At 40.8% G+C, this 21,199-nt stretch overlaps 2 protein-coding genes across 7 annotated transcripts in view; one reads left to right on the forward strand and one right to left on the reverse strand.

Annotated features, from left to right (window-relative positions):
- The window catches only part of BBOF1 (basal body orientation factor 1), a gene marked incomplete at its 3' end in the record, with an annotated part of 37,651 nt that extends 32,684 nt beyond the window's left edge, over positions 1-4,967 (forward strand). For 2 of the 5 annotated variants that reach the window (XM_081229762.1, XM_081229765.1), the window contains one exon: positions 146-275. In XM_081229762.1, coding sequence (XP_081085888.1) covers positions 146-275 — 130 coding nt within the window. Of the gene's footprint in view, positions 1-145; positions 276-3,713; positions 3,770-4,832 lie in introns of those variants that run through there. The other 3 variants (XM_081229763.1, XM_081229764.1, XM_081229767.1) reach the window with 3 other exon arrangements.
- On the reverse strand, positions 1,178-21,197 carry ALDH6A1 (aldehyde dehydrogenase 6 family member A1). Of its 2 annotated transcripts, none has more exons than XM_081229768.1 (12): positions 21,092-21,197; positions 13,461-13,520; positions 12,361-12,435; positions 11,260-11,421; positions 10,953-11,031; positions 10,249-10,551; positions 8,943-9,064; positions 7,374-7,563; positions 6,981-7,162; positions 5,344-5,523; positions 4,974-5,072; positions 1,178-3,202 (listed from the first exon to the last, which is right to left on the reverse strand). In XM_081229768.1, the coding sequence occupies exons 1-12, from the start codon at positions 21,146-21,148 to the stop codon at positions 3,098-3,100; spliced, it is 1,614 nt and encodes a 537-aa protein (XP_081085894.1). In that variant the 5' UTR covers positions 21,149-21,197; the 3' UTR covers positions 1,178-3,097. The 2 variants fall into 2 exon arrangements, with proteins under 2 accessions (XP_081085894.1, XP_081085895.1); XM_081229769.1 differs by lacking the exon at positions 21,092-21,197 and adding an exon at positions 20,335-20,505.
- Between the last annotated feature and the right edge of the window lie 2 nt (positions 21,198-21,199).

Below are 21,199 nucleotides of genomic sequence, written 5' to 3' on the forward strand. Positions count from 1 at the left end.
CAGTGAACATGAGCCTGATCACAATGGTGGTTGTAGACATCTTATACATACTAGAATTGAGTGAGAATAACATAACAAGTATATTGTTCTGAACAAAGTTCCATGGGTGTGGTTGTTGACAAGTCTTACTTTGTCATTACTGTAGGGATGAAAGGAAGCTTCAAGATCAAACCTTCATCACCCAGCAAGTGCCAATCTTAGACTCTACTGGTGAACTGGTGATACCCAATATTCAGAAAGGATCACAAGAGTCTGACATAGTAAGGAGTCTGTAATCTAACCAAACAATATACATAATTGTTCCCCTTCCTCATGCAGCTTCTTCTAAGTCACAGTTCTTTTCTCTACTAGCCAGGAGCTCTCAGGGATCAGTGAAATGAGTAATAACATTAGTGTGAGATTGTGGACATTTTAATAAACAATATCCACACTAAGGAAGGCATATATTTAATGCAAATGCATATTTGTGCCTCTTTTAGTGTGGAAAACCTATAAATTGCCTTTTGAAATATATAGCCCCGTTAAAATATGTACTATCCTTTATGTAAGAATAAACATAGTGACCATGTAACTCTTGGCTTCGGATAGAGGTGGGAAGTCTGGGTCACTATAAGCTAGCGGACAAAGGCATTATAAGGAAGTATGGTACCATTAAAAAAAAAAAGCCAGGTTTTCTTTTTAAGAGCTTTTTACTTGTAATTTGTTGTACATAATCAATTAGTACAGTGTAAAATCTGAGAAATTTCCAGTGAGGCCACATCAGAGCAAAAAGAAAATACTGAATTTTTTAGCAGCTACTAGCATGAACACAACTGTACAGATTTTTTTCCATCTAAGAAATAAGAAACTCTTCTGAGTAGCAAGTACCTAGCCAAATGAGTTGATTCCAATTAGAGCAGCACAATTCTGATTAGTTAGCATTTCTTAAAAAGTAATTTTCCTTAAATGTAAGGAAAACTTAGGAGTCTCTGTGATTATATTTAATTCCACTTGGAATTTAGACAGTATGACCTTTTATTCAACCCAGCCTGTAGTTGTTGGACTGGATTAAATATTACTACCAGTTGTCAGCTGTGATAAGAGATAAAACAAGAGGCATTCTATTATGAAATTATAAATTTCTATTGCCTCACCTTCAGGCAGGCAAATCCAAAAAAAAAAAAAAAAAAACCGCCAGGAGGGTCATAAATATATTTTATTAAAGTTCAATCACCTTAAGTGATTAAAGATTTTGACATTCTATCCAACAGGTGGTAGTAATAAGCCTAAAATCCACAGAGTGCACAAACATTTTCAAGGTTTTTACCATCCTTAATTCATTAAATAACCCCCATGGAATAGGTTAGCATTATCTGTGTAACTAATGAGGAAGCAGAAAAATAAATGACCTATGTCATCTGGCTGAGGACCAGAGACTACTCTATCAGAAATGAGAAGCCTTCTCCTAGTTCAATGCGTGAAGACCATATCAGAAAGATAGGATTCAACTGGCATGGTAGAGCAAAAAGACAGAATCTATTCTGTTTAGCACATAAATTTCTGTTCTGACTTAAAGTTGAGCTATAGCAAAGAAACAAAAAGCATAAAGACAGTTGAATTAGTGGTAGCAGAAGAATCTGTCAAAGCATTTCTTTGACTACTTCACACATGGAAAGCTTTGAAATTTCTTAGGCCCCAGTCAATTACTTTACATTAGGGTTCTTTCATTAAAACGTATCACAAATGAGAAATGCAGGCAAGAGGAAAGAACAATATAAAAAATTTGACAAGTAATATCAGGTTAGTCTTACTTTAGGCAATAGTCTTGCTCATACTTGGAGAACACTTGAGTCTGAAGGTTTTAAGCCTCCACCCCAGAAAGTAGGAATTTGGTTTTTCCCTTCCAAACTGGAAGAACATTTTTAGGAAGAATTTTTGTCTTGTAGAATTTAACAGTGTCACCCAAAGGCTGTATCTTTAAGGGTGGTTCATTTGCTCTGACCCTTTGTTACTCAAAGTAAAGTACTAGGAGTCCTAAGAAATGTTTTGTTCTTATACATTATACTGATTAAGTTCAGCATTAATTTGATTTCAAAGCTAAGAACAGTGGTTAAAACTTGTTTACAGAAATGCATTTTGGAAGAGAAAAATATTGTAAAACATGTAGTGAATGTTTCTTCAGTTTCTTATTCAGCCAGTGAGGAAAGGGCATTGCCTTTCTTTTTCCCATTAATCACTTCTCAATAAACATGAGATCCTGTTAAGCATCAAAAAAACAAAAGAAAAAAAAAAGAGTCTTGCTCACTTTCATGGTTGGAATACCCCTTGATTTCTGGGCCTGATACAACTTTTGAAATAGTTTTCTAAAAAAATCCTGTTGGCATCTGAATTAATGACTGAAGCATTAATTGATTGCTGAAGCAAACCCTGAAATTTAACGCTTGGCACACACCACAAAAAGTTGATTTATCCAATGCACACTGAGGTATCCTTGGGAAGTGGTTTTAAGAAGCAGGAACAGTGACAATGATAGAATTAGTGGTCATGAGTCACTAGGACAAAGTGGCATTCAGCAGAAAAGACAGAAGCAGTTGTCACATCTGTGGGATAAGTAGAGATGGATTATATCTTGTGTGGTGTGGGATAAATGAGAGGCTCAGCAGAGCTTTGCAGAGAGGCCTCACCCACTGGCATTTATGTGGGGCTGTGTTTGACGATCAACCAAAGGGTGAATTATTTTTGACCTATTTCCCCATACAAGAAATCCTTTTCCTTGGAAGATCGTCTTTACACACACTAATGTTCCCTTCCTTCAAGTTATCAGAAAAGGGGAGAATTTTTAGAAATCAGGTCTAAGCTCTTATTCCAGAGAAGCATTTCACAGTTAGAACAGTGACCTCAAAAATAAAATTATGAAGAACAAGGGAAAATCTGGTTTCAGAATTACACTAGGAGTCTCCCTATTAGCTACTTAACAGGGGATAATGGTCCTGTGAAAGATTTTAGTTACATAGTATTCCAATCCCAGGGATCTGATCTGAGCAAAGTTGGCAGTTGGAGTTGGTCAAGAATAAAGGGCAATTACTCAGGATGGACTGAGTCCAGAACAAACTCGTTTCTAACGGCCCATGGTAGGCATGACTACAGCAGGTGAGGAAAGAGAAGCATCTTCTTCTTTCCACTGTGAAGTGACGGTTTTTAGCTGAGTGTAGAACTGGATGCCCTAAAGAGAACAAAGAAAGAAAAAAAAGAGAGAGAGAGAGAGAGTTATCATATATGCCCGGGGGTTTCATGATTCCTCTTTTAATCACTTTTGAAGGAGGTGCTATGAAATGCTATTCACGTTCCTACTGGAGGAATAGGTGCAACCAAAATTAAATATATTGCTCATGAGATAATCTATGTAAAACATTTAGCATATTACCTGGCACATCTAAATGGAAAAATTGAACAAGGTAAACTGTTCAACTTGTATTTATTTTATAAAAATAGGCTTGAGTAAAAGAGAATAGACTGCAGATCTAACACATAAAATTACTAGCAAGCTAGAAGGATATTGTTAGAAAAAAACACACCAGCTTGATTAAAATACTCTTCTAGAATTATTAGACAAATCTGGGCAATGTTAATATAGTGAAAACAACTTTAGAGATTATTACATACTTTCAATATAAGATACAACTGAAGTTTACATTTTATTATGTAAGAATGATACTTTTATGTCTTCTTTCCAGAATGCAAAATAGCAATTTAAGTACCTAAGGATTTAAGACTTCAAACTGTATATAAGGTCAGTCTTTTACTCTAAGAAGCCTCACTCACCAGAGTAACTTACAGTAATTAAACAAAGACATAGGGGGAAAAAAACTCCAAAACTGACAAACTATTTTAAGCAAGAGTTTTACTCTGCTTCCCTTGAAAGAAATTTTTAATAGTATCAAACTAGTCAATTTTACAAAAGCTGTGGCTAACGCACAAACTGGATAATCCACCTCCAAACAAACAGTGTTTCTTAACCAGCTGGCTACACTGTCATAGCCTGCTGTGTAATTCCACTGTTAATTTATTATTAACCTATAAAAGGGAGACCTGTATAGAAAACAAGTAATTTTTTACTGAAGGTCCCAAAATGGCTGTATTTCTGTGGGACTACAAAGAACTTTCACTAGCCCATTTGTCCAACACGTATTTGGGTACTTGCTCTGTGCCACGTTCTGCAGATAAGTAAATAATAATTACAGTGTGATGAGGTCTTCTTAACATGGCTTAAATAGTCCTACTACATGACTTGCCTCTGCCTACCTCTCTAACCTCATCTCTTACCACTATCTTCCTTATTCACTCACTGTGCTCCAGCCCATTTCTGCTGTTTGGACATGCCATGCCTGTTCTTGCTTTAGGATATATGCACCAGTTGAAGGATGTGATAATAGTGGTAATTTGGTTCCAGATCTGCTCTATTTATTTATTTTTTGTTTGGTGCTACATTTATAGCATTTTTATTATAGAATACTGTTTAATATACAGAAGGTGCTCAATAAAATTTTTAGTAAATGAGTAACTATTACAGGAGCAAGGTGTGCAGTGAGAGCACATGAGGACATACCCAACTCAACACTGAAGGGGATGGTGGTGGTCAGGGGTGATTTTCTGGAGAAGTCCACACTTTAAACTGGGGGTTAACGGTCAGATGAAAAGCGGGGAGAAAGGGGGGATACAGGAAGAGAGGGTCACAGGCAGGGGAGAGGACATATACAAAGGCTTGGATTTACTCATGCTCTTTCCCAAAAACTCTGTTGCCTTGAGTTATTCAGGAATTGGCAAAGTTTTGTTAACTTTTATATCTTTTCTAGAGAAACTACTGACAAGCACTGCTGAACAACATATCACCTCACAGAAGCTGCTGGCAGGCCCTTCCTTGCAGATTCCTTGTTCCTGAATATGTTCAAGGAAGTTTCTTAGAGGAAAAATAGTTTTTTTAAACGTAAAGTCACCTGTTTGCCATAGAAATTGGTGTCTCCCCTGAAGGAAGCTCGAGAGCCAGTGAATGAGAACATTGGCAAAGGCACTGGAATGGGCACATTCACCCCGACCTAAAGCAGAACAAATCCACATCAAATACTAAGAAAAACACTCAAACAAAGGAACTTTCCATTTAGAAGCCCAAATGCTTGGCATCAGAGAGACCACTTCTAACTACCCACCTTCCACCCGATCCTGCATCCCATGAGCTTTTATTCCTGAGGAAGAAATGGGGCACTGAGGGAGATCAGAGGGGCAGTGACTGATCGCTGTTTACCTTCTCCCCTTACATAGGAAACAGTAAATGGCTACAAGAATATCCTAAGAATTCTGTTCACAAACCTGTCCGACATCTACCAGGTGGGAATATTTCCGAGCAGTGGCTCCATTGGTGGTGAAGATGGCAGTTCCATTCCCATATGGGTTGTCATTTACGATCTTGATGGCTTCATCCAAAGTGTCTGTTTCCAGAACTACAAGGACTGGGCCAAAAATCTCCTCTTTGTAACAGGTCATATTTGGCTGCCAGGAGTGATGGTAGCAGAAAAGAAGTCAGTATTTTTTGCTTATTTGGTACTTTATTAGCCACTTGCTTAATGAACAGCTTTTATGTTAGTAATAATCTCTTTTCATTTTAAATCACCTATAAAAAAAAGCCCTTTCTTGCTGTGTTCCATCTTCCAAGCTACCAATCATAAATAACTTGAAATTCTATTACTATAACTATATAACTACACTCCTTTTCTTTAAGCACTGTATTTTTAGGTCTCATGACCCATCACTAGCTTCCTGTTTTATGCCTGTATTACTTGTTTATCCAATTGTTATCTTACTGAAAACCTACTTGAAAATTCATTTTTTAAATAAATCAAATATATATTAAAAACACCACAGGAGAATTTTTCTACTTAAAGAAATCCTGTGCTAAGTTTTCTGTAACATAAACAATCTATTCTCATTTGTTCCTTTGCCTCTCAAATGAGTCTGTACATTTTTATTTTGGTATCAGGTCACATTAAACATTGAAAACATCTTTTACCACTGCAGCTTGTCAGCTGTGTTTGTTGCTGATAAGTGGATTTTTCCTCAATGACTCTGTGGCAAGAAATCTCATAATTTCTACTACACTTAGATTCAGCTCTTGACTATTCAGGACTATAATAGGAGTAGTGGGGATATCTGAATTTCAAAAAAACTCCTCAATATAGTCATCGAGGAGTCATTGCCATTTTAGCTGAGCAACTTTCAGTTTTGATAAATAAAAACTGACACCAATTCTTTTTCTTTTGTCACTTTCTGGTGAAGATGTAGGTATTCAGTAACTATTGGGGGCTGATATATTGATGGAGACACTGCAGTAGCTATAAGCTAGGCAGTAAGAAGGAGAGGGAAGAAGAAATTAACGTGAAACAAGTAAGAATTATAATGTAAGATAGGAACTGGCAAAATAATGGCCCGTGAGCTGGAGTGGCTTGCTGCCAGTTTTTGTACAGCCCACAAGCAAAGAATGGTTTCTACAATTTTTAAATGGTTGAAAAAAATCAATCATGACACCTAAAACTATATGAAATTCAAATTCCATTGTCCATAAATAAAGTTTTATTGGAATACCACCACACCATGTTAATGGCTGAGTTGAGTAGTTGTGTCCATAAATAAAGTTTTATTGGAATACAACCACACCATGTTAATGGCTGAGTTGAGTAGTTGTGACAGAGATTATTTATCCCTGCAAAGCCAAAAAAATTTACTCTTTAGCTCTTAATGGAAACTTATCCAACCATTGGTATAGTGGAAAGAGGTTGGAAGTCAGGAGGGGAGACTCATTCAGACTTGAGATAAAATAACTGAGTAATTCTGGCAAGAGATGAGGTCTCTAGTCATTAAATGTCTTCATTTATAAATTAGAGGAATGAGGTGCCTTTAACTAATTTCGCAAAATTATATATTTGCAAAATAAATAATCCAGAGTTGTTCACCTTGACATTTGAGATGATGGTTGGCCCAACAAAGTTCCCATTTTCATAACCTTTGACTTTAATATTTCGCCCGTCAAGAAGGATGGAAGCTCCTTCCTTTGTTCCACTACCAATCAGATTGCAGACTCGCTCTTTCGCCTGGGGGGTGATCAGAGGGCCAAGATCAGCTCCAGGCTGGTCTCCTGTAGAACAACACAGAAGTATTTAAGGTCTTCATTAACATAAATTATGCGTGCTAAATAAAGATGAATCCAAATGACAAGTAGTACAGTACAAAGAGAGACAATGGTAAGAATAAACATGATTGCTCCCACTGGACAAGGCCAATGCAAAAATCAAGAGCTTAGTGCCACAGATGCAAAGTCTAAAGAAGCCAGGCAGATAACTGGTTACCTGCATTGACTCTCAGCTTTTTGGCACGCTCTACCAGCTCTGGCAGCCACTTCTTAGCTTCTCCCACAAGGATCGCTGTTGAGAGAGCCATGCAGCGCTGACCAGCGGCTCCAAATGCCGCCCCAACGAGCTGGTTCAGAGTATTTTCCTTATTGGCATCTGGCATGACTACCCCATGGTTTTTGGCTCCCTAAGGAAATACAGAAAGTACATGAACCTTCCTTGGCAAAATACAATTTGGCTAAGAAATTAAAGAACCTGAGATTTCAGATGAGAATTTAAGGAAAGGACTCAAGAATTTATCCTGTGTTGCTTTGAAAATAGATTTATTATCATTTTGATATTGCTGAAGTACTGGTAACACTGAGTAAGTTTCCAGGTTACTTTTGCTTCACTTCCTAGCTGAAAAGCTGATAGGTGTTTATTTAGATCAAAACCATTATCAAATGCCCCCCCCAAAAAAACAAAAAAACCTGCCTCAATCACGTTCGGTCAAATTGACAGGCTAAACACTGCATCCAGGAGCCAAGGAGAACTCCCTTCTCTTTCCTCAGTTAGCTAGGAAAGAATTTGTTGTTTGTCAGAGGTTCCAGTTATATGAAGAGCAATGTAAACATAGAGCTGCCAGTAGCCAGCTGAAAGGCAAAATAGGAGGTAGGCCTCCTGCTACACAACTTCCGGAAAGAAATTCCCCCAATTGGCTTGCTTCTAGATACACAGCCTCATAAACTTCTATGTAGGACTGACATATGGTCATTTCCACATGTTTCCAGATACAGCTATAGTTGAGTACATAAACAGATACCTTGTCTGCTACTTAACTGTATCCCATTACACATAGTATAATGTTAGACACAGAATACATTCAAGAAATATGTAGTGAACTGGGAGGGGCATAAATCAAATTGGCCAAAACACATCCAGCCATGAAAAGAAACAAATGGGCATATCAGGAACAGTCTCCAAGCCTGTACATAGGTGGCTACCCTTTTTGCAACATTAGTAGAAGGGTAAGAAAGTAGCAACTGGACATTATATTTAGTCTCAAAGAATTGCCAAGAATTTGGCGAGGAGCTAGTCACTAAGGAACAGCAAAACTATGCAGCCAAGTAAACCACACTCATATGCCATACAGGGATATCTGGCTCTTTCCAGAGCCTTAAATAGTCTGGGCTCTTAGGGAAGATCATATCTTTGACATTAGTAGTTAGGATATGCCTTAAAGGCAGGAAGGATAGGGTCTAGCTGGAAGAATGGTATGAAGGAAGAAACAGGGCCAGAAGCAGAATTTGGCAGTTACTGCTGAAGCCCAAAGAATATGAATATCATTCTTAAGGAGAAATGTGACTTTATCACCAAGATTACCTGGTTAAGTTAAAAGGTAATTAAAGTGACAGAGAATAAAACTCATCACACTGTTCGTGGTTAAAGGGAAGACAACCAGGATGAATTGTGAATAAAGAAACACTGGCATTAGAGTGGGATGAGTGGCCCCTCTGCTGAGGGGCTTTTTCTAGGTAATTTTAATACATGTAACAGAATTTGGGGGGAAAAGGAGTAAGAAGTTACCATATTGGCTTGAACTCTCTTGCCATGTCTTGACCCTCTCTCAAAGATGTACTCTCCGGCCTGGTTGGATCCCACAAAGCTGATTGCTTTGATATCAGGATGATCGCAAATAAAGTTTACAGCTTTAAGAAGAAAATAAATGATTACCACAAAGGAAAAAAGGGCTGTGGGATTCTCAGCAAAGTAACTTCTCCCCATTCTCACTGTTATGAATGAGAAGTTTTCATACTTTTGTTTTTCTACCCTGGATTCCCATTTTGGAGTTCTGTCCTTGTTCTCTTAAATTCTTTATTTTTTATTTTTTTGGCCATGCTCCACCGCTAGTGGGATTTTAGTTCCCCAACCACGGATCTAACCTGCGCCCCCTGCAGTGGAAGCGAGGAGTCTTAACCACTGGACCGCCAGGGAAGTTCCTCTCTTAAATTCTTTAAACTACAAATCTTATTTAACCTCTTCTCTTTATTTTTCCCACTTGCTAGTCCAGAATTTCTACTTTAAATCTAATCTAACTCTGAAGGCTACAACTCCGATTTTCCTCCAAAATAATAGCCTTTCAATACTCAACTCTTCCTTTTGTCCTTTACGAATGTGATATTTCCTCAACTGTCACTTATACTGGGACTCTCAGATACTACTGTGCCCTCATGTGAGACTCAATAGAGCATAGTATTTAAAAGTAAAAACTAGGGCCAGCCTTTTTAAGTATACACATCCCGACTTTGACAGTTTCTAGCAACGTGACTTTGGGCAAATCACTTAATTTCATTATGCCTCAATTGTCTTATCTGTAAAATGGGAAAATAATAGTACCTACCTCAAAGGGTTGTTGTAAAAGGGTTGTTGTAAAGACTAAATGAGATAATATATAGAAGGCATTAGGAACAAATATATAGAAGGCATTAGGAACAGTGCTTGAAACACAGAAGCACTTTTTAAGTGTTAGCTATTACTATATGAATCAGAAGGACTTCAGTACCTCTGAAATCTATAAAGTCTGAGTTAAATAACCTTATAAATTCTCTCAATATTGAAATGAAAACTTCTCTTTAATCTCATCTGTATCTTGCCCTAACCGTATTTCTTTGTCCTAATGTAGTCTGTAGGGCAAGAAGCACCGCTACTCCCCAGTTAGTTACCTTAGCACAGAGGTGGCAAAACAATCAACAAACATTATCTTCAAACATGGAGGTTACTACTAGTAAATCCCTTCATCCCTAGGTTCTTCATCCTAAAACACCCCATCGCTGACTCAACACCTTGATTTTTTGGTATCCAGATTAAGTGCCATGTACAGAGGGGCAGTTACCTTCATGCTGTCCATGGATGACATTCAGTGTTCCGTCAGGGGCACCAGAGTCCTGAAGCAACTTGGCAAGAAGTATTGTTGCTCCAGGGACTCGCTCTGATGGTTTCATTAGGAAGGTATTTCCACATACCATGGCCATGGGAAACATCCAAAGGGGGATCATGGCAGGAAAATTGAACGGAGCAATGCCTGCACACACACCCAGAGGCAGACGGTAGGAATAAAGGTCCATGTCTTTGGTGATGGATGGCATGGTCTCTCCCAGCATGAGGGATGTCACACTGCAGGCATGCTCAACCACCTCTGGAACAGAGAAGAAGCAGTTGGGCCACCAACTCTCCACACTGTGCACTACTTAGTTTTGTCATGCTCTAGTCAGCCCTGAGTGGCAAGACCAACGACAGAGAGAAGAAACACTGACTTGCCATGTGAAGGGGTTGCATAAAGCGAGATTATCTGAATGGGAAAGAGACAGTGCAATGCATATACCATTTGGAAGATCATTTGAGTAAAATAATGAATGAAGTAAACCAATCCCACAGATACCTGAGTACTGTCATTTCCCACAAGTATTAACAAAGATATCATGGGATAGCAAAACCTACATAAAGGAAGAAGCAATCCCCCATCTGGGGTCTTTGCCTCTCATTTTCCTTTGCTTCTTCCCAATGTCCCTGAACTCCCCATGAGGAATCCCTGCTTACGAAGGCCTCGAAATACATCTCCTTCGGCATCCGCTAGGGTCTTCCCTTGTTCCAGCGTGATTAACCTGGCAATTTCTTTCTAGAGAGAAAACACACAAATAGAAACCAATGCAAGGATGTGCCTCCTGTTAGTTCTCAGGCAGCCAAAAAAGAATAAAAGTCAGGGAGAAGTACTATGAGGGAGAGAGCCGTGATCTATGTCTCTCTGTATTGTACAGTTAGGGAGAGCAGCTAAAAGGGCCTCTATGAGAGTGACAAGTATCCCCTAGGCAACAGTTTGGAAAATTATACCATTCAGATTTCTTACCAAGTTTTCTTTAATGAGTTGTTGATAGCGGAGCAGGACCTGCTGACGGCTTAATATTGAAGTGTCTGCCCATGCGGGAAAAGCACGTTTGCAGGAAGAAACTGCTGCATCCATTTCAGCCTTGGTGGCTTGAGGGACCCGACCAATGACCTCGTTGGTGGCCTGGTGGAGAAAGCAGCACATCAGGGACTTCTTTGGTGGTCCACTGGTAAAGAATCTGCCTTAGGGCTTGCCTGGTGGTGCAGTGGTTAAGAATCTGCCTGCCATTGCAGGGGGGACAGGTTCGATCCCTGGTCCGGGAAGATCCCACATGCCGCAGAGCAATGAAGCCCATGCACCACAACCACTGAGCCTGCGCTCTAGAGCCCGTGAGCCACAACTACTGAGCCCACGTGCCACAACTACCGAAGCCTGCACGCCTAGAGCCTGTGCTCCGTGACAAGAGAAACCACTGCAATGAGAAGCCCGCGCACAGCAACGAAGGGTAGCCCCCGCTCGCCGCAGCTAGAGAAAGCCCGCACGCAGCAACGAAGACTCAATGCAGCCAAAACTAAATAAAATAAATAAATAAATAAATAAAAAACCTGCCTTACAATGCAGGGGGCACAGGTTCGATCCCTGGTCAGGGAACTAAGATCCCACATGTGGCAGGGCAACTAGGCCCGTGTGCCGCAACTACTGAGCTCGCGCCCCTCAACTAGAGAGCCTGCACCACCACAAACTACAGAGCCCATGTGCTCTGGAACCCACACACCACAATTACAGAGCTCACGTGCCCTGGAGCCTGTGAGCCATAACTAGAGAAAAGCCCGCAGGCTGCAACAAAGATCCCACATGCCTCAACGAAGATCCCGCGTGCTGCAACTAAGACCCGATGTGGCCAAAAATAAATAAAATAAATAAACAAATAATAAATAAATCTTTTTTTTTAAAAGAAAAGCAGCACATCATCTTTTGTCCCTGCCCTACCTTCTTCATTTTTCATATAGTCACAGGGGCAGTGCCATGTGCTTCACAATAGACACCCTGGTCCCTATTTTCCCACCATGTTCCCAGAATTCTAGGCTAGTTAAGTTTAAGTCCCAAAGCAGCTTTGCTTACGGGGTTGTGGATGTCCATCCATTTGTCACTTTTGGATTCAATAAATTTCCCATCAATGAAAAGCTTTACAGTTGGCTGGGGAAAAAAAAAAAACACACCACAAAACTTTGTATTAGTTAGTTGCTTTATTTCTCTCTTTCACAAAGAGAAAAGGAATTGGGGTTGATAACTGAATTTTCTGCCCTCTAGAAATGTTAGCACTAGGAAAGAGATATACAATATACTTGTCTATAGTGCTTATTAATATGGGGCAGAGCCTCTCAATACTGTGATCTCTCTGTAAATGGGAAATTCCCTGCTAATCACACAGTGGAACTTCACGAGTAAACATAGCTCACCGAGAAGCTTATACTAAAAAAGAAGTAGACTTTGTGTTAACAAAGATTAGCTATTAGGACGTCCAGGCCCAGCTGACTTTCTGTCACATTACCATGAGCATGCATTACCTTTATGATCAAAAGATTTTAAAAGACATTTCTATCTGTGTAGTTTTTCTGAGAAGTAGCTTGTTTTCATTAAATTTTCAAAGTGGTCTGTGGGCCAAAAAAGGTGAAAGATTACTATGTTACAGTATGTGCATGCTTCTATATAAACAGGATTTTGAGCACCAGTCCTTATATATCAGGTTTCGTTACTGCAAATGGCTGATAGACAGTAGGTCTGTAAAAACAACTCTAAAGGTTGTAAAGGAGACAACCTTTCTGGCAGGGTCAAGAAAACCTCTAGAAGCCAAGAAAATGTATCTTTTGACACAGTAATCCTAATTCAGAAGGGAAAGAAGAAAACTACATAAATAAATGTTTGTTTTATAATATTGAAAAACAGAATAAGTCTAAATGTTATCTGGAAAAATTATTAGTTAATTCAGGCTACATCTACTTGATAGAATATTATATAGCCATTAAAAATCATAATCATAAAGACCACTGTGCAATATTGTAAGTGCTTACAACATAGTAGACATAATATGAGATAAGAAAACCAAGATAGAAAATTTCAGATAAACTGATCATAATTATGTAAAGAAGATAAATGGGAATACCCCCAAATTATACTGGACTCCTTCTCAGAAGTCAGCCTTTATTACCAAATAAACTCACCACTGAAGATGAAGAGAAGGAGGATGCTGGGTGCCAACTGGAGTTCACCTTGGAAGAAACCTGGGAGGTAAAAGAATGGTTATTTTGATAAATGAGAGCAGAAATTTATTAAAAATTTAGTGAATGGCTACTATATGCTTAACATTATACTAGTTACTGTGGGTATATGAAAAAGGACTTGGTGTTTGCTTTCAAGGGTCATACAGTCTTTAAAGAGAAAAGTTGTGAGACTATGAGACACAGCAAACTATGAGAGAACAATAAACCATAATGATCATGTGCTCAACTTCCAGGACAGTCCTGGTTAAAAAAATATTTTTTTGTCATTAGACCATATTTTTCTAATTTTTGGCCTGGTACATGTAGTCACCATAAATCTAAAAATAAGAAAACACTTAGGATGGTGTCTAATACAATAGGTGCTGAATATAAGATAGTATATAACCAAGTGTCAAATATATGTATAATATGCCCACACAAATACTTAAAACATGAATGTTCATAGTAAATTTATCGGTAACAGCCTAAAATTTGGGAACAATGCAAATGTCCACAAGTGGATGGGTGAATAGGGAAACTAGTATGGTATATCCATATGTTGGAATACTACTCAGCAATAAAAAGGAATCGACTATTGATATATACAACATGGATAACTATAGTAATTATACTGAGTGAAAGAAGTTAAGACTTAAAAAGAGTACATACGGTATGATTCCATTTATATAAAACTAGAAAATGTAAAAGGTAATGTCAGAAAGCAGATGAGTGGTTACCTAGAGATGACGGAGGAGGAAAAGAGGAGGGGGTAAGAAAGAAACGTTTTGGGGCAATTAATATGTTCACTATCTTGACTGTGATGTCTTCACAGGTGTATACAAATATTAAAACATCAAATTATACACTTTAGGGCTTCCCTGGTGGCGCAGTGGTTAAGAATCCACCTGCCAATGCAGAGGACACGAGTTCAATCCCTAGCCCGCGAAGATCCCACATGCCGTGGAGCAACTAAGCCCGTGCACCACAACTACTGAGCCTGCACTCTAGAGCCCACGAGCCACTACTACTGAGCCTGAGTGCCACAACTACTGAAGCCTGCACGCCTAGAGCCCATGCTCCGCAACAAGAGAAGCCACTGCAATGAGAAGCCCACACACCGCAACGAAGAGTAGCCCCCGCTCACTGCAACTAGAGAAAGCCCAAGCGCAACAACGAAGACCCAACACAGCCAAAAATAAAAAACAAACAAATAAAAAAAATTATACACTTTAAAATATGTACAGTTTATTTTAGGTCAATTTTATTTCAATAAAGCTGTTTTTTAAAATGCCACATGTGGGCTTCCCTGGTGGCGCAGGGGTTAAGAATCTGCCTGCCAATGCAGGGGACACAGGTTCAAGCCCTGGTCTGGGAAGATCCCACATGCCGCGAAGTAACCAAGCCCGTGTGCCACAACTACTGAGCCTGCACTCTAGAGCCCACAAGCCACAACTACTGAGCGCATGCTCCACAGCTACGGAAGCCCGCACGCCTAGAGCCCCTGCTCCGCAACAAGAGAAGACATTGCAATGAGAAGCCCGCGCACCGCAACAAAAAGTAGGCCCCGCTCGCCACAACTAGAGAAAGCTGGCGCACAGCAACGAAGATCCAATGCAGCCAAAAATAAATTAAAAAAAAAAAAAAGCCACATGTACCTAATAGGAAAAGAATGTGTTATACAGGTAGTAGGATTTAATCAGCAAATGGCAGGGGTCGGGGGAATCAGTTACAATAAAGTCACTCTCTAAAAAAAAATAGTTTGTATATATGCTATGCAAGTTGATTTAAGAAATACTGAAGTCTAATCAAAGTGAGCAAACTAAAATAGTCAAGACTGGGTTGTAAAAGGAAGCTGCAATCTAATAATCTATTACCTTGTCTGAAGAGAAATCATGTTAACCAAAGAGTTTAGGGCTGCATAAAGTACAAGAATTTGTTTGTGTGCCTGCAGCACTGTCCAGAGGAAAGGGTGCTGGTCCTTTGGGCCAGCAGACAGTCCTTCCAAATGCCTGGTCTGCTTCCTCTCCCAGTCCCCACAAAAGCTATTTCAAACCATCAACACTCTGCTGGAGACTACCATGTCTTACTTATAGTCACGTTCCCAATACCAACACAGTACCTGCTACACAGTAGGTGTTCAGTAAATATCTACTGAACAAAAGAAAGGTCCACTGGGCAGCTTATATTGCCTGACTGTCCCCTACCCCAGACTTGGTTAGCTGTCCTTTTTTGTACTCCATAGCAGCCAATATTTCCCCTAAGAGGTTATCTGTCTGTGTTGTAATGGCCTAGTTACTTGTTTGTTACCCCAAAGACTATAAATTCCACGAAGGCAGGCACTGAATCTTGTTTACCTACCTTACAGAGTTACTGTAATCAAGCTTGTCCAGGTATGAAAAATAGCTAGCAAGTAGTTGGTACTCATTACATGTTGTTATTACTATAAATACTTATTTGCTCACACTCCTTGCTATTTCAAAACTTAACAATTCTCTTAAAATTTTCAACTCTGTTCCTTTCCTTCTCACTCTTAAGAGCTGATCTTGCAGATGTAAACTATTATATATAGGATGGATAAACAACAAGGTCCTACTGTATAGCACAGGGCACTATATTCAATATCCTGTGATAAACCATAATGGAAAAGAATATTAAAAAAAGAATGTCTATATGTGTATTACTGAGTCACTTTGCTGTACAGCAGAGATTGGTACAACGTTATAAATCAACTATATTTCAATTAAAATTTTTTTAATTAAAAAAAAAGAGCTGATCTTATTTTTTCTACTTCAGAGGAAACAGGAACCATCAGATGGGAACTTCCTCAACTTCTCACTAGTAAGCCTACAAAACTGACCAATACCCATCATTTTTTTCCTTTCTTCCTCTTATAGTGGAGAAGGTAGCTACCAAGGTTCACAGGGACAGAGTGACTGGGAGACAGAGGTGCACAATCAATGTCTGTGGACTGACTGAAGAGGTGACTGTCTTGTAATCTAAGGCCAATCTCTGCACCTGTGCTCTGAACTGTTCCTCCTGCCTCGGACACTTCCATCAATGATCCTTTCTTTCCTGTACCTTAAACCTCTCTCCATCCAATAGCCAGAGTTCTCTATACCAATTACCTTCCCATCTTCCACTAACTCTTCAATCAACTCCAAGCTTTATGATTGAACACCAGTGACTTCCTCCATACCATGGACTCTTCCGAGTCCTTCTTGTACTTGACCTCTCAGCAGAGGTGGAGAGTTATTTAATCATGCCCTCTGTCTGAATCCCCTCTCCACTTGTATTCTGTGATGCCCTGGTATCTTTTCTATTTCTTGGGCCACTTTTTCTATGCCTTCTATGCTGGTTCAGTCTCCTATACCTGGCCTCTAATGCTTGAGTTCCTGAACAAGGAGTTCCTGAACTCTCCTTGGGTGATTCCATCAACTCCAGTGGCTTAATTATCTGGATCCTGGTGATGCCCAAATCTGTAATTCCTCACCAGAATCTTCCTCTTCAGGTAATACCTACATAACTGTCTTCACCACATCTCTACTTGGATGTTATTTAGGTACATGTTGAAAAAGCTGACCTCATCTTCCTTCCACCAACTGGCTCTGTTTCCTATAGCCAACCTTTCAGTAAATGGGGCTACTATCCACCCAGCTGCGCAACCAGAAACTTGAATGTCACCCCAACTCCTCCCTCTCTCTCCTCAGTGAATCAAACAAGTCCTAGCAATCTGTCTTCCCAGAAGTCTTTGAAATGCACCCCCTTCTCTCCACCCCTCCTACCCTCACCGAAGTCTATACCATCATTGTCTCTCACCTGGACTTCAACAATGGTTTCCTAACAGGTCTCCCAGCCTCCAATCTTAAACCTTCTGAATCTAGTTTCCACTCCATAGCCAGAGGGTCTTTCTAAAACACAAACCTGGTTAGATCACTCCTTTGTTTAAAACCTACCAATGGCTTTCCATTGTCCTTGGGATAAAGACTCACCTTGATGTTGCTTAGAAGACTCTACATAGTATCTTTACTTCTCTAGTTTCCTAGCTTGTCGCTTTCCTCCTTGCTCTCTCTATGCTCCAGCTGTTCAGAACATGTTTTGTGCTCGCATTGCCCTTGCACATGCTGCTCCCTCTTGCCTGGAATTGTTTCATCCTATTTGCTTGGCTCACGTCTATTCCTTAGCTCCCTATCACTTTGGGTACAGGTACAGGTACAGGTCAGTTCTGTAGGGTTACTAGCAGGAAGTTGAGGACGTTCTCATCTAATGGTTTTTGTTTCCTCTGAAGGAGAAAAAACAAGATTAACTCCTGTGAGTGAGAGGGGCAGTAGCAGAGTTGGAAGTTTTTAAGTCTCAATCTCAGGTCTAGGCTAAGTACCTGATTATGAAGTTCATAAAACACCTGAATTGTTCTATTTCTCATGTCGCACTAGGGAATAGTAGCTTATTTAATTATTAAGTCTCTCTCCCTTAGATCACTAGATGGTTGTGTCCTAAGCCCCTAGCACCATTCCTGGACTACAGTAAGCACTCAGTAATATTCTTCAGAATGAAAGAATGAGTACACACCAAGCAATTGTTGGATATTAATTTTGTTTCATGTAAATTCTCTTACAGGGCAGAAAATGCACGGATCAGCCAACTGGATCATTCTAGGCCACTTAGTTTTTTTTTTGTTTTCTTTTTTAAAAAAATATATATTTATTTATTTATTTATTTATTGGCTGTGTTGGGTCTTTGTTGCTGCAGGCAGGCTTTCTCTAGTTGCAGAGAGCGGGGGTTACTCTTCGTTGTGGGTGCGGGGGTTCTCATTGCAGTGCCTTCACTTGTTGTGAAGCACGGGCTCTAGAGCGCTGGCTCAGTAGTTGTGGCGCACCGGCTTAGTTGCTCCGCGGCATGTGGGATTTTCCCGGGCCAAGGATCGAACCTGTGTCCCCTGCATTGACAAGCGGATTCTTAACCACTGTGCCACCAGGGAAGCCCTAGGTCACTTAGTTTTATTTTGTTACTGGCACACAGTCTCCCTGCTGTCAAGAGGGCATAAAAGGCACTGCATCTGGTATAATAAAACATTATCATATAGTTTTGAAAGGTTAGATCTCCTTTCTTTTTTTTTTTTTTTTGCGGTACGCGGGCCTCTCACTGCTGTGGCCTCTCCCATTGCGGAGCACAGGCTCCGGACGCGCAGGCTCAGCGGCCATGGCTCACGGGCCCAGCCGCTCCGCGGCATGTGGGATCTTCGCGGACTGGGGCACGAACCCATGTTCTGTGCATCAGCAGGCGGACTCTCAACCACTGCGCCACCAGGGAAGCCCTAGATCTCCTTTCTTTTCTTCATTTTCCAAGGCACACTCATTAGTACTGCTGCTGAAAAAACTATCCTATGTCCAGTCACACCAAACTCCTTGTTCTCTAGATGTTTATTTCATACTTGCTATTTCCTTTACCAGGAACTCTCTTCTCCCCTAGCTAAAGGCCTCCTACTCTTGCAATACTTAAACCCAGATCAACCCCTTTTGGAAGCTTTTCCTGAATTGCACAGGTTGAATTTGGGGCTCTTTCCCTAGGTTCCTGCAGTACTGTGTGCACTCTTACTGTTTAGCACTTATCATTGCATTACAATAGGGGGGTTTTCAGTGAGTATTTTATTTATCTCTCCTTTCCAAAGCTTGGGACAGTGCCTGACACAGAAAGAGATGCCAAGATGTAAGTCCTGAATTCTCAGCCACATTCTCAGTTACTAGTTGGGAGACTTTGGATGACCTCTAGCGTCAGGTAACTTACTTCATTATATTCATTAATTCTAATCTTCACAGATATTCTTAAAACTAGGAAGTGGTGGTGCTGGAATAGAACCCAAGTATGATTGTGCAGCCTGTGCTCTTTCCACTGCATCACTGAAGAATGTCATTGAGTCACTTCAAGACCAGTCTTCTTATCTTTAAATGGGGGTCATAATATCTTGACTGCCAGAATCTAGACTACTCTTTATCAAAGTGTCATGTTACAGTAACTCCTAGTTGACTTAGAATTACTATCTCTGTTCTTTCCAGGTGAACTCAGAAGTTTCTTAAAATGAATCAGAAAATAGTGTCTATTTCCAAAATAAAGTACTTGGGAAGGGAGATTCTTTTCCTTGATGCAAAGGACAGAATAGCTTCTTAAGGCTCTCAATGACTTGTGATGGCAGAGGAGGCAAAGGAAAAGAGTCAATTTCAGTAGAAGATTTTGAGGAGAAGTTGGTGATGGAAACTATAGGATGGAAACTTTGTTTCCCTACTACAAAAACAAAAAACAAACAAACCTAGAAAATCAGAACTAGGATCACATCAAGACATATGAGGAAAGCCAGATCATTTGACAAACGCTTCCAACCCATTCTCTACACTGTCCCATTAAATAGCATATTTAAACAGGAACCTTTGCTGACTCTGCTAAGAATCTTAAAAATGCATGGTCTCTGCAGTAGAATTCACTGAAACCCGGTAAAATACTAATATTATCTAACAGCCCAGCAATATAGAGGAAGAAGTTCCCAGGCTGGATATAATGAGTAAGAAAAGCAAAATTGTTTCTTGCAGGTTCCAGAATGTTGCCTGTAGTAAATCTTGCCTCATAATCTAAGTCCTTGAAGGCTGTGAACAACGGGGGGTTGCGGGGGCGGTGGGGGGGGAGAAGGCTATGAACAGAGTTGTAAATCACAGGCCTCAGGCATGCAGCTTCTGTAGCTCCTATCCTTAGGCTGGCTTCAGAGAGGACCTAATCCCCCCACCCCACCCCCACGGGCAGAATTGAGTCAGGCTAGGAGCTGACTTGGAGGTGGGAACTTGGAACTTACACTTCTTGTCTTCCTTGGCTCCCATTTTCTATCACGTGCTTTAGAGATGTTTAGTCCTTTGCGTATGCTTGGAACAAACTGGTAGCATTAACTATGTGTCCTTATTCACGGCCAACATAAACACTGTAACTTTGCTGAGAGAAAGTTAAACTGAAAGTCTTGGGAAGCAAGGGCACAGCCCACAGCCTGTGGAAAATACAAAGAGCCATAGCTGGGGAAAATAGCTCAGCAAATGGCTGCTTTGAGGGAAAACCTAATGTACACTTCTAGAAGGAGATTCAAAGTTCATTCACTGACCCTCACCCCTCGTGTGCCTCCTCCCTCCGCCTTTACCTCGGACTGTAGACAGTGAAGGGAAGGGTGGGGGAAGGGAACGATCTGGACGCTCCCGGCAGGATGCTAAGAAAGGTGACCAGAAGGGGGATTTGGGGGCATAGAGGTGGCTGGTGCAGAGGTGAAAGGGAAAGACGGTGGGCAGACCGATAGAGGTGAGGGCAAGAGAGTGTCGGCAGGGGCGGGGCAGGGCTGGAGGAGGACAGTGGACCACAGCCAGAAAAAGGGAGTCTCAAGAATAACAGGGAGAGGGGTGATAGTCCAGGGCTGGATCCAACGAAGATGGATACTGAGTAAGGTGTGGGACAGGGCCGCACTGGTCCGATGGGCACAGGAGGGTCAGCCATGAAGGGGTTGGCTCAGAGAGCGGACGGAAAGGACCGAATTTCTAGTTTCGCGACCCCTTGGCGCCACCCTCACTCGCCTGCAGGATCCGGGCCCGCATTGCCGCCGCCGCCGCCACCGACGCCACCGCCGCCATGGCTCCCGATCGCCTCTTCTCAGGCCCCCGTACCTCTACAGTCTGAGTCTG

The sequence above is a fragment of the Mesoplodon bidens genome, assembly GCF_964165515.1.
Source record: "Mesoplodon bidens genome assembly, chromosome: 3".
Taxonomy (NCBI): domain Eukaryota; kingdom Metazoa; phylum Chordata; class Mammalia; order Artiodactyla; family Ziphiidae; genus Mesoplodon; species Mesoplodon bidens.